The sequence below is a fragment of the Aythya fuligula genome, chromosome 1, assembly GCF_009819795.1.
Source record: "Aythya fuligula isolate bAytFul2 chromosome 1, bAytFul2.pri, whole genome shotgun sequence".
Taxonomy (NCBI): Eukaryota; Metazoa; Chordata; class Aves; order Anseriformes; family Anatidae; genus Aythya; species Aythya fuligula.
In genome coordinates, this window is record NC_045559.1 from 6588387 (window position 1) to 6601337 (window position 12951).

Below are 12951 nucleotides of genomic sequence, written 5' to 3' on the forward strand. Positions count from 1 at the left end.
GTCTAAATCATAAAAGTGCCTGAAACTGTCTTTCAAACGCTGTCATTGGAGTGTGCACGGTGTGTCCTTGTGCAGCTGCTGCTGCTCCTAGTGCAGAAAATCACCTATGGTTATTTAAATGGTGCTGCCTGTGCACGTGGACAAAAGCACAATGCGCTCTTCCTCATTTTGAATGGGTGTTGCCACCACACCAACTATAGTTAAGCATCTTCCTTCCCCTGAGATACAGAGATATATTATGAAATGAAGCAAGACATTTTGAAAATTAAACAGCGTTTTTATTATGATTATTCTCTAAAGGTTTGATCGATTAAGCAGTTAGGAAAAATACTTCTTGTCAGTTACATAATTCCAGATAAAAATATCAGGATTATTCCAACAAACATTTTTTTTTCGATTCTGGACATAAAGTAAAGGGCCTTTATTACAAGAACAGGTATGTTCTAAGCCATCTAGACTGGACAATTTTCAACTACATTTGTTGTTGTGGAATTTTAGAACTTCATGAAAGGAACTTGGAGCGGTTTCTCTGTTGCACGCTTCAGGGCCAGTGCATAAGTATATACCCTGGCATCCACTGCAATGTGCTCTTCTGCTACTAGCTCTGGGAGAGGGGAAAAAAATGAGATGCCGTTAAGACTTTCCATCTCCATAAATCTCCAAGCTAATTACTAAAATGAAGATGTGCTTAGGCAGATGATAGGACAAGGGAGATGGCTTTAAACTAAAAGTTTTAAGGTTTAGGTTAGCTACAAGGAGGAAATTCTTCACTCTGAGGGCGGTGAGGCCCTGGCCCAGGCTGCCCAGAGGAGCTGTGGCTGCCCCATCCCTGGCAGTGCCCAAGGCCAGGCTGGATGGGGCTTTGGGCAGCCTGGGCTGCTGGGAGGTGTCCCTGCCCATGGCAGGGGGTGGCACTGGGGGGGCTTTGAGGTCCTTTCTGACCCAAACCATTCTGGGATTCTAACTACAGCATTCTAGAATTAAATTCTTCAGGCTAATGCCTAAGACTCTCAGTAATTCTGTCATATGGCCACGTCTCCTGCAGTTTTTTTTTTAAGATACAGAACTGTGGGATGAGAAATGTCAGGGAGAGTTATGAGAAGAGATACTACGGGTTTCTTGAAGCTCATATTAGTGCTTTTAATGTGTCAGAAAGCTCTTACCATCAATTCTTTGCAGTAAGTCATTCTTCGGAAGTGAAATAACTTCCACGTATTCTAGAAGAGAAAATGTTAAACACCTCTAAATCAATGGACAGTAGAGGAAGTCTGTCTCAGCGTTCTATTTCCTAAGGCCTACAGGAGGAAACAAACTGGCTTAATGCTCATCACCACCTAGCAGTTGTGAACCTTTGAGTATCATAAAAAGGCTCATTATATAAGGGAAGGCAGTGACTGGGGTCATTAAAAACAGATTTGGCTAAACAAAGGTGGGAAAAAGGTGGTAGCTATGGAGGGTGAGAACCTCTCAAAAGGAGACTTGCCCCCTTCTGAGAAGGGAAAAATATCATATTGTTGAAGTGGACTCCTGTCTGACCTAACTGGTACAGTAAGGGATTTTAGATGCATTTGAAGAGCAAAACGGCACGCTACCTAAAGAATAAAGGTTTGCTAGTGGTTAATTTGTATTGGCTTACACCTGCCCAGCGTGTCTAAATTAGTTGCATTTGGGGGGTACTTGAATTAATTATAGCTGTTGTGGATTCACTAATTTGTATTTCTTGAGATACCAGTGCAATGCTTGAATGCAACTGATGTGATAACAGCCCGCCGGAATTTTCACGTCTAGGCAGAGTCAGTCTCATGTATGTTTGATTAGGGTCAGCAGATTAACCAAGCCCAAACAAAAAACATAAACTGACACTTTCTAAGTAAAACACAGAAAGATCACACTTGACCTTAAATGTCACTGGGAGCACATTATGTAACATACCTCCATCGTCTGTAAGAAACAAAACAAAAAAGCAAGTTAAGGGTTTTGAAATCTATTAAAGTTCACAACTAAAAAAGCAGTTCTGATACCTGACTCTGAATGACACCATACTTACTTCCAGGTCGAGCCACAGCTAAGGAAAATTGAAGTTCACAAGTGCTTATGGCACTCACTGAAGTTTACCACCTGAATTTCTCATTTTGGGTATGCCAGTACCTGACACCTAACAGCTATGAGTTTAGCAAACAAACATGGTTCTGCTCTTCCAGACTACAGCACGAGATTTGAAGGATATATTTACAGAGTCTAAACCAGCAGGGAGGGAAGAGAAGAACACAGTGGTAGGTGTAGTTCCTATGAAGTTTTGTTATTGTGTAAGAATTCCTATATAAATGGTAGAAAACTCACCAAGTTTCTGCTTAGGTCTTGTATTCTCAGCCTCATCTCCATTAATGGTGACGCTCACAATGTGTGTTGTGCTGTTTGACAAACCTGGGTCCAAGCAGAGAGCTGCAGACAAGCAAACAGGTTCATTTTTCAAAAGCAGAGGTCAGGCACCTTGCCATTTCACAAAAACTTCCCCAGCATGCAGTTATATCCAATCAAGAGTCAAGTTTTAATTATACCAACATTTACTTGAAACCACACATAAGTTGCATCACTAAGTCACAGATTTTGTGTGAAGTCACTTATTTAATAGCAAAGTTTTCCCGTATAGATGTCAGCCTTACTTTAGTCCTGTATGTTTAACAGGAGTCCAGCAACTGACTCACCAAGGACCAAAGTCTCAATGGTACAGCCATGTACTCTGCTAATCTGTGTAGATTTTTCTGGATAGGTATTTCCCTTTGGTTTAAAGTATGTTGTATTTATCAGAAAGAATTAGCTTTGGGTGGGAAAGAAAAAGAAAAAAGCACTGACCTGGAGTACATTCAACAACTTCCCCCTTGTACCCCGTTTCTTCCTCCAACTCCCGCAATGCAGCACTTTCTGCAGTCTCGTTTTCCTCAATGAGGCCTGCAAGATAAATAATTATACAAGAACAACTTCAAAATTAGCATGTGTGTACCCACAACATCCATTCTGAGATCTAATGCGGCTTTACAAATGAGGTGAAACATCCTCATCACCCCATTTTACAGAGGAAGAAACTAAGGCATTAGGGAGGGTTCCAGTTCCTGGATTTATCTCTGCTGCTGCCCATATCTCCAGCTGATTCTCTCCAGCCTCACGCCACCTTCCCAAAAGATGGCGTTAATATTCTCAGGAGGGAAAGAAGCCAAATGTTGTGGCTGTTAAAGAGTGGAGGGAAATGCAATATTGTCCTACCAGACTCCTTTTTCGAAATGTCTCTCATCTGCTAAAATAAACGATGCTCATTTTGTATTCTTCGTTACCAAATATTCTTATTTTAGTAGCACACTGAGCTACAGAGACCACCGTGGATTTCTCAGAGCAATTTCATTACAACTGAAACCCCAAGGACATCTAGACATGCTTGACTATCAGCTTTATGTGACCTGTCTTAATGTTTCAACCACTTACCTGCAGGAAATTCTAAGCAGTAGCCGTTAATTGGAGGCCTGAACTGTTTCACCAGGACAATGCAATCGTAGTGGAGGGTTCTCTGTAGTACAGCTATCACTGCTACACCTACAGGCAGCAATAGAAAACAGAAGCACAAAATATCTGAGCATAACAAAGTGAGTAGTTAGTGCTGGATCCAAAAAAGAACCTACGGACTGTAACACTGCATTAAAATGACAAACATTTGGATGCCTGCCCTGCAATCCTGAACTACCTAATATTATGCATGAGGAGAGGTAGAAGCCCCAAATGGGATCTCCAAAACACCCCAACAAATGATAGAGACATGTTCCAAGCAAGACTGAGCGTCAGCCCACCCGTAGCTTGGTGGGTGCTCACACCTGCAGACAGTTTGGATGCCAAAGTATGGAACCTAGGCTCCTTTCGTGGCTGAATTGTGTCCCTCTTTTGCCTGAAGAGTGTCTCTAGTCCCTAACAGCAGACCCAGTTCATCAGCCTGTGAGCTGCTCTGCATCACGGCATCCCTCACTGAAATTGTCCCATTGTTACAAAGGGAATATAATTATCTTGGGAAAACACTGCTACCAGTCAGTTCCTGATTCTTCAGCTCTCGAGCTGGGATCTCGCCAGAGCACACTTGCTCAGTGGTCTGGCGTATCCTGGGAGCCCTGCAGAGCTATTTGTGCATTCAGAACCATACTGTCTCGCAGTCTGCTCTGTGAGTTTATCAGAAATTTCACAAAAGCTACAAACAATCAAAGTCTTACATCATCTTACCATCGGCTGAAACTCCCTTTTTCCTGCCAGCACGCTTTACGGTTTCCCAAGTTCTGTTCAGCACAGAGAAAAGAACAAATTGATGCATTAAAAGGAACAATATCCATTTCTTTTAGGTTGTCTCCTACCATTGCTTTCATTTAGAAGCAAAATATGCCATCATTCAGTGAGGCTCTGTAGGAAAGCAGCTGGCCTTAGGCATCCCCCTCTCTTGTTTTGGCTCCATAAGATGTCTGAGGTATAATTTTGTTTTGCCTACCTAAAGGAGAGAGCAAATAGGTACCTACTGATTGCTTGGGGTCACTAAAAACAAGGGAAAGGCATAAATGATTGTCACGGAACACACAAGTCATATAAAAGTCATCATGGAAAAAAGAAAAATAAAGCAATTTATGCATTAAACCTGCCAGATTTTGTTAGCTTTGAAAAAAGACTATCTGCATTCTATCTTTTATCTTGCTTTTGCATACCATTAATAATTTAAGTTATTGTGAACTCTCAGCTCAGTTTCTTGAGCAAAAGAAGCCTGTAGGCAAGGAAGACCAAAACTTCCCTCTTGATATAAGCAATGAAATGAACAAAATCCAAAAACCCATCAGCAATAATCCATTCACAAAAGCTCCAATCTTTGCTGTTTCTTAAAAGGATACTTTGCTGGTGAACAGGGAGAAAGCAAAATTTATGGAATCTAATACGTGAACGGGGGGAGGAGGAGGAGGAATAAAGCTGTGTCACATCTAGATAAATGTGGCAACACTAAAACATACAAAAGAATTGGACAGGTGTTACAATATACAAGAGGATGGTAACTTGTCAGTAGTATGAAGGTCCTGCACCTCCAACAGGGAAAAAGGAGCCCTTAGTGAGGAACCAGAAAAGTCAAAGGATGAACTCGCTGATCATCACAGCTTATCTGCACTGCTACAACTTCCTTCTGCCTAGCATCTTTATGAGGAGGTGGAAATGCAAGGTAAAGCAAGGCCTAATGCATCCCAAAAGATTTAGGAGCCAAATTTGATCCCACATGCTAGCTAAAGAAGGATTTTTTTCTCTGAACAGTGCAAAACTATAAAGACATTGCACAATAGATTGTCTTTTGTTGAGTAATAGGTTTGTAGTGCTCCTATTCTCTCTAGCCTGTGGCTCGTCCATATAACTGGGAACATGATAGGAATCTGAAAAGATTCCAGGAATGCAATTACCTGGTTTTTCCATTGGGATCAGTATAAGTTGTTTCCTCAAGCTTCAACCATTTTCTTTCTACAATTACCTAAAAAAAAAAAAAAAAGATTCTTTGTTAAATAAATTATAAGATTAATCTCAAATATATTTGGGTTTGGGGGGAGAGACAATACAACTTCATCTGAAATACTTTTGAAACAAAATCTCATTATCAGAATATACACAGGAACACTTAATGACTTCCTGTAGCTGGTAGGGAAAAAAACATTTCTGCCATGTTCTTGGATTGGAATAGAAAATAAGCCTGGTAAATTCCTTTAACTTGACTTTCATAACCAAGCTGCAATGAATTCATTAGGATTTAATTTAGGGAAAAGTCCCATCCCCTTCATCTTCTGAGAAGAACTTTGCAAAGGTCAAGTTTCTGCTTAAAATGAGGATCTTGTCTGCATAGAATTTAGCTATACTGGAGCTTTGAGAGGCCATTTATCAGAAAGCATGCCCTAACAGCTATACATGAAATAGCTAAGGTAAGACTGAAAACCAAACTATTTTGAAACTTTTTTTGGCCTTTATTATGGCCTCGAGTCACTGTTGTCTTCTGTAACTGAGAGCCCTTTTCAGATGTATGCATACCTGACCTTTTAGGATTTCTGAGAGCTACTGATTGAGTGCTCAGCATTATTAGAGCTTGTCTGTTCTGAGTGAAATGATTTTTTTTTTGCCCTGTGATGTTTTCTTATCTTTTATGTAATTCCTTTAAAAGGGGAAAATGTGTGTTAAGCTTTCAGCTTATATTTTTTTATCATATCTTGTATTCTAAGCCTTACTAATTGTATAGGCAGACAAAAAGCTTGCCTCCAGAATTTTGTAACAAGTTGGCCATAGGTCTGACCACAGAGATCGTGAATAATCGGCAAGATGAACAAATTGCTTTCTATTGTCCAATGAGACATACTGCTGAGTGCAATGTGGGCTGTACAAGAAAGGGGAAAAGAGGCTCTGAAAAAATTCCAAAACATGAAATTGTAGCAAAGAATGAAGTTCCAGAGGCTATTCATGGAACAAGCAAGTTACAATCCTCCAGTGCAGGACAAAGAGCAAATAGGACGTGAGTAGCCATGTGAATTGTGAACTTAAGCTGAGAGATTGACCAACTAAACCAACAAATATGTAGAAATGAACTGTAGTATGTGACACAGCTAAAACCAGAGTACAGAAGCACAAAATAGCTTCGGCTGGATGCAGAATGGAAACTGGAAGTGACACAGGTGTCCAGTAAAGTATAATGGAGCTGAGTAAACTCACATAGGCCTTAATCTGCGTTCTTCAGAACAATTATTTGGATATTGACATATCAATTACACTTCTGTGGTTGTAAATACGGCCATACATACATGGAGAGAGTTTTGGCATTTGTTTTGGAAAGCATATTTCCAGGTAGTAGGAACTGAAGAGGAGAGCTATGTACTCTCAAAAGGGCTTTCTAATGGATTCGTGGTCATGAAACCAGCAGGAAGTTTATGATATCTGCTACAAGAAATAATTCCACCTGGTATCATTCAGATATATTTTAAATAGCTTTGTATTCAGTCCTAGGTCACTGCAGAATGAGAATACAGGAAGACCTAAAAGAGATGAACATCACGTCCCACTGGTTGTCCAAGGAGAAGAACCTACATGCTTCAGTTGAAGAAACAAACACAGCCAAATGTTTGTGTTAATGGATTTTTTAAATGCTGCAGAGAACACAAAGGGCTAGGCTATCGGTTGTAGTTTGTTGCAGTGTTCAACAGAACTGGCAGATCACTACCACTGTTGCCAAGTTATTGTTTGCTGAGCAGAAATGGTAAAATGGATGAAAAACAGGAAAACATCAGGTGCCAGGAATCTAGAGGAAAAAGAAATCACTACTCTGTAAGAGATTTGACCTATACGAACTCCAAAAAGACAACAGAAGGACTAAATACAGATTTTAGGCATACAAAACGGTGCCAAACAAAGTGTCTTCTTTTTCATCCGGTATTCTTAAGTACAGCTTTTGGCCTCTACTGTAATTAAAAAGTACTCTAGGCCAAGGAGCATAAATATCTACAATGGAAGTGAGGTGAAAGCCTTGCTGCTAATTGCCTACAGGGTGAGAAAACTGAAAGCTGCCAGGTTTCCTTGAAAGTAACATAAAGTTTTATTGTCACCCACCTTGTCAGGTGCACAACTAAAATCTCTTGGAAGTTGGCTTAGAAACATAATTCTTGCCTTGCAGAACATCTTACTTAGGGCCCAATGGCACTTTTCAGGGCGTGTTCTACTAACCATACTCAGTTTTAGAATGAGCAATTTTTATGACTTGATCTATTACTTTGCTGGGCAAATACCAGATGTTTTTGCTCACAGTAGCCTGACTGGGGGTTCCCAGAAGCAGGAAGAAGAAAGTAAGATCAGCAGCTACATTCATGGAAGAAGATTCTCCAACATCAAGCCACACAGGTGCTGAAGGCCAAAACACTTTCAAGGTAAGGGTGACTGGCAGACACATGGTACACATTCTCCTCATTTATGCCCAGAAAATGACTGAAAAGGCTAAATTGCTCAGAAGATGCAAGGTCTAGTTAAAAATTTCTGACACTGAAGAGTGCAATATTACAAAGGAGAAAACCTAAGAGGTATGATGAAGAAAAAGAACATAAAATTCAAGTATTACCTGGAAAAAAAAACACCACCACCACCACCAACAAAAAAGCACACCATGTTCTAAGGTCTAATAAAACTCGTAGTTTCAATTAAGGTGAAAATGCTCCTAAAAAGCATCCAGAAGTGCCTCAGAATTCCATTCTGAAGACCTGATATTTTCTGATTCTGTAAAGATAAAATGCAACTACAGTGTTTTTGACAAATCTTACTGCCTCCTTACTAGCACCTTTAGAACAGCGATCACCTAAATTCAAATCCCTCCAGAAAATATCAGAGAAGGTCAAATCCTAAACGTTAAGGCAACTCTTAGAGGTTCATCTTCAAGGAACAGACAACGTTTTCACAATCTACCCATTTCTAAAGTCTCTGAGAGAAATCCATGTTATTTCTTAATATTAAAAACAGCCTGAACAGACAGTACAACAAACAGCTATAAAATTAGGAAAAGAAGCAGAAGCTTAAAAAAACTGAGCACTGGTTTCTCTCCCTCTCCTTGCTAATTTGTAAGATTGCTTCACAAAAAGAAGTACATATTCCTCATCCACATCACCTTCTTTAAACTCTTCGACCATCAGGAAGAAGTGCTCTGCCTAAACAGATTTTACAAACCTACAGCATCTGTAATATTTCTTATTCTGCACCCACAAACATTCTGACCTGTCTCAGCTAGTTGTTATTTAGCAATAAAACGTGTCAAAACGAAACATGCTATACCTCTTCTTTAAGGACGAATTGCCTAGCAGTTTTCGGAACTTCTGCGGATGTCTCAGTTGCCATTTTCAGGAATGTCAGGCTTTTCCCCTCCTGTGCAAAGTCCAGACTACTATGAAACAAAGTCAATATTTGCTTTCAGAGTAAAGTTAAAAGGTTCATTGCTGCATTCAAAATTAACAAATCAAGCTTGCCAGAGAAAGTTAACAGCATGTGATGGCAAGTGCAATTCACATTTTCAGCTCCACCTGACGGTTTCGAAGGAAGTCTGGGTCAAATCCCAGACTTACGTAGTTGGTAACAGTCCTATCAACTGTGGAGTAGCTGTGCTGGCTGAAGGTACCCTCCTTACCCGTTCAAAGGTCAGGCACACACAGAAGCAAAGTTGATCCATTTAGCAGAATTGTTTCATCCTGCTCAGTGAAGTGTCAGGGCAGCATTGGCACGACAAGTCTAAGCACTCCACTGTCAAAGTGGAAAAAAAACTTACACCAGAAGGACTTTCAGGAGTAAAAGTTGCACATTATTGAGAAAGGATCAGAACCAGAACCTACATACATCACAGATATGTACATAAATGACTCAATTCTTCCCCAAAAACCTCCAAGGTCAAAATGTCACCCATGTGTTGCAAGTCGAGGCGGCACGTGGAGTTAGCGTGATCCAAGCACGTCAGTCTCCCTTACTAGGAATGGCGTGGCCAACACCATGTAAAAGGCAGCGGGATGTGCCCAAAGCAAGGCTCTGCCTCAGCCCTGTCTCATTGCTGAGGTGTGCAGGCACTTCCAGCACAGAAACTGTTATTCCAGGGAAGCTCATCTTTGATATTATGTTGCCGTACTGAAGTCCTGAAAATTATTTTGAAGTAAAAAGAGCACCAAGAGGCAACTCAGTTTAGATGCCAGGAGAAACAAAGTATCTCGGAGATCTCTGTTATTCTCAAGAGTTCATTTAAGGTTGTAATCTTTCCATGAAGTCAACAGGAACCTTTCCCTTGACTCCAACTATAGTTTAATAAGGATTCTCTAGCAACAAACACTATCTTCTGTGAGTGCTCACCTCTGTCACACCCAATTTTAGCACTTTCATTCTTACTTTATCCTTCTGTGATAAAATCTACAGCACGTTTGTGAAACATACACGAGCATGGATCTCTATCAGCTTTCTAACATATAAGATTTGTATTTAATTTCACGAGGTAGTTCAGAGAACTAGACATTACAAGCTATGTCTGGTTATCAGAAGGATTACAACTAATGTACATAAATCCATTCCCTCAGGAAGTACAAAGGACAGGCTCCTTCTTAAATCTTAAGACAGTCTTGTTGGATGAAGTACACTGTAGTGGTTGTCAAAGTTTCAATTTGTCTTTGTCTTCAATTTGTCAACTTGCAAAGGAACTCTCACTTACTAAATCCAGTTCTGTCATTTCAAAAATACATTATATATATATATATATTTTAATCCTAAAATTACATTATATTATCCTTTCTAAAGGCAATGATGCTTCATCTTAAAATTATGTAGTTTTATTGCCTACATTACCACTACTATGAAAAACTGTTCTAGGACCTTACTTGCTTATGTTACGTTTATCCCAAATTAGTTCAGTTAGTGTTACCCATTTGTTCTGAAGCCAACTCAAATCCTCCTCACTTAGGATTTAAGAGATGTGACAGGCAAACAGTCACAGTATCTTGCTGTGAGTCTAACATACAATATTAAGCTTTCCACCAAACTCATGCAAAAGAATCACAGCCCAGCATACTGGTTTGAAAAGGCTCCTGGTCATCCATGAGAAACAGTCAAGCTAGGCTCTGTGTGATGCCCTAAATATCCAGCTTCAAAAATATAGAAAACTTACATACTTATCTACAAGAAATGCACCTCCAATGTTTGGAAAGAATTATAAGCTTTCTGATTGACAATATATACATATCAAAGACAGGAGATAGCAAACGGTGTTGATCTTAAACTTTTTTTAGGACTGGATTCCTCTTTTAGTCCCATTCCATTGATCATCATAACCCTTCTACATTAACTGTATCTGTGTATCACTCTCAAACAGATTACCACAGTTGTTCTCAAAATGTCATATACAACTTTATTAATGCTTTGTATAACAGTATTAATACTTACCCACATCAATTACAAATACACCCTAGGAGCTCATCTCATGCCAGAAGCTCTTTTCAACAGAACTTGCTCTCTCCTGCAGTGACAGATTCAAGGATGATTTGTGACTAAAATTACAAGGAATTATTGAAGATGGCTTCAGTTTGAAATAGCACAAAAATGTGCACTAAGTGAAAATGAGACTCATCCATCTCGGGTTCTGTACTGAAGATCTTCTCCACTAGTGGGTGCAATAACACTATATATAAGCGACATTTTAAAAAGTTCTACCAAAAAAATATTTTTTTTCCAGATTCAACTGACTGTGTAGAATCGAAAATTTCTGCAGTTACAAAGCTGAAATACCACTTGGCTAATTGAAGGCTTCAGGTCTAGTATCTCACATTAGTCAAAGCTGCTCAGACAAAGGCAACACAGCTCCTATGTCACTAACATTAGTGGCGACTGACAATTAAATCTACAGCTGCAAGGTAAAGCTCTGTGTTAAGTTTCAGAACAGAAACCTCACAGCCCTTGGACAGGAAGGTTTTCTCATACATCTACCACTGGATCATTTGAGTCAAAAAACATAAAGCTGCTGGCACAGTAGCCAGGAACCTGATTACGTGACTTCCACTTACATGAAGTCCGTGAATTTAAATACTTAATAATTATTAGTAGAACTTTAAGAATACATCAAAATGTCCACATTTACTAGCCTTCTTAGTGTGAATCAACACTATTTGAACTATAAATTATAGAAAAAAAAAAAAAAAAAAGGTTGTCCCACTTCTACCTTCTCTGATGACTTTCATGGTTAGTATCCCTGGATACTGCTGGCAAATTGTACTACTCGTTCCATTTGCCTCATGTATGGCTCAAATTCCAACCTAAAAAAGTCATACAGTCTATAAAAGGTATAACTTTATGGCCATTGCTTATTCTTTTATTGAGTGGTTTCCTTAGAAGGGAATATCCAACCTTCTGACATCAGTTCCTACATTATCCTTCCCGAAAGTTAAGATCTAAAACCAAGTGGGGCCAGTGAATGAGCTTACAGAGCCAGGCGTTAAGTTAACCTCTTCAAGTCACAATAGATGGATTAGCTTTTCTAAACCTCTTTTCAGAGGGAATTATCTGATCCAAGCTACACATCCCAAATGACTCCAACCGGATTTAAAAGAAGCTCAGCAACAGTGTCCCAAGGCAAGATTAAGCTCAAACAAGAGACAGGATCCCTTCCACATAATGTGCAAAAGGGGCACTGGCAGGTGTTTTATGCACAATTTATCCAGCAAAGTGCTAAGATACGTGCTCAAAGCACACATTGCTGAAGTTTGGGAAGACTTTTATTCACCGGCTTGTCACCAGGTTGCACTGAAGTTCGTCTGTATTTCAGCAACACGATTCGTGCACCAAAATCACTGATTAGAAGTTAAGAAGAGGGGAAAAGGGAAGGAAAACATTCCATTTTTGTCCTTATTTCAGCAGTATGGACGACCCACTCACTCAGAAGTGAATAGAATACGGAGAAGTAACTGGTTCCTGCCACGTAGAAGAGACGAAAAGAAAAAAGGGAAGAGAAGGACAGCTTTGTGCAAGCAGAAGAGGGTTAGCAGCACCCGTGTGTTGCTGCCAGCCTGCCCTGAGGGGCAGAGGAGGGTGAATTAAAATCATAAGCATCAGAGGAAATAGGGGAACATGGAACTGAGCACGGAGAGCACCGAGCGGGACCGAGGAAGGGCTCGAAAGCAGAGCAGAACCGGAGGGCTTAAAAAAAACACCCACATTTCCGTGGGTAATTCCGCGGTTCCCGGCGAAATACTTAAGGAAAGGGATGAAAGGGCGTCTGGACGCCGTCCCCAGCGGGTGACCCCGCAGAAAAAACCCACGTACGAGCTGTGCCCGGCGGCAGGAGGGGAGCCGGGGAACCGGGGCCACGGCCGGGTGGCGCTGACGAGATGGCGGCGGCTGAGGCGGGGCCGGGCCGGGTGC

At 40.4% G+C, this 12951-nt stretch overlaps 1 protein-coding gene across 8 annotated transcripts; it reads right to left on the reverse strand.

The window, feature by feature from the left end:
- Positions 1-262: 262 nt before the first annotated feature.
- Positions 263-12948, reverse strand: NUDT5 (nudix hydrolase 5). Of its 8 annotated transcripts, XM_032191186.1 has the most exons (12): positions 12745-12840; positions 11753-11846; positions 10981-11053; positions 8845-8953; positions 5460-5527; positions 4258-4310; positions 3478-3585; positions 2854-2949; positions 2341-2442; positions 1933-1941; positions 1164-1217; positions 263-604 (listed from the first exon to the last, which is right to left on the reverse strand). In XM_032191186.1, the coding sequence occupies exons 4-12, from the start codon at positions 8905-8907 to the stop codon at positions 495-497; spliced, it is 663 nt and encodes a 220-aa protein (XP_032047077.1). In that variant the 5' UTR covers positions 8908-8953; positions 10981-11053; positions 11753-11846; positions 12745-12840; the 3' UTR covers positions 263-494. The 8 variants fall into 8 exon arrangements, with proteins under 8 accessions (XP_032047077.1, XP_032047102.1, XP_032047061.1 ...); XM_032191211.1 differs by lacking the exons at positions 11753-11846; positions 12745-12840 and adding an exon at positions 12853-12948 and having other exon boundaries at positions 8845-8950; XM_032191170.1 differs by lacking the exons at positions 11753-11846; positions 12745-12840 and adding an exon at positions 12853-12947.
- Positions 12949-12951: the final 3 nt, after the last annotated feature.

What these genes read in the sequence shown, in the direction of transcription:
- NUDT5 (XM_032191226.1), bottom strand. Translation starts at nt 8,907, where the DNA reads ATGGCAACTGAGACATCCGCAGAAGTTCCGAAAACTGCTAGGCAATTC. An exon ending in AATTCGTCCTTAAAGAAGAG is followed by an intron (nt 5,528 to 8,844) that starts GTATAGCATGTT and finishes TTTTTTTTTTAG; the next exon opens with GTAATTGTAGAAAGAAAATG. An exon ending in CTTACTGCAAAGAATTGATG is followed by an intron (nt 605 to 1,163) that starts GTAAGAGCTTTC and finishes CCCCTCTCCCAG; the next exon opens with AGCTAGTAGCAGAAGAGCAC.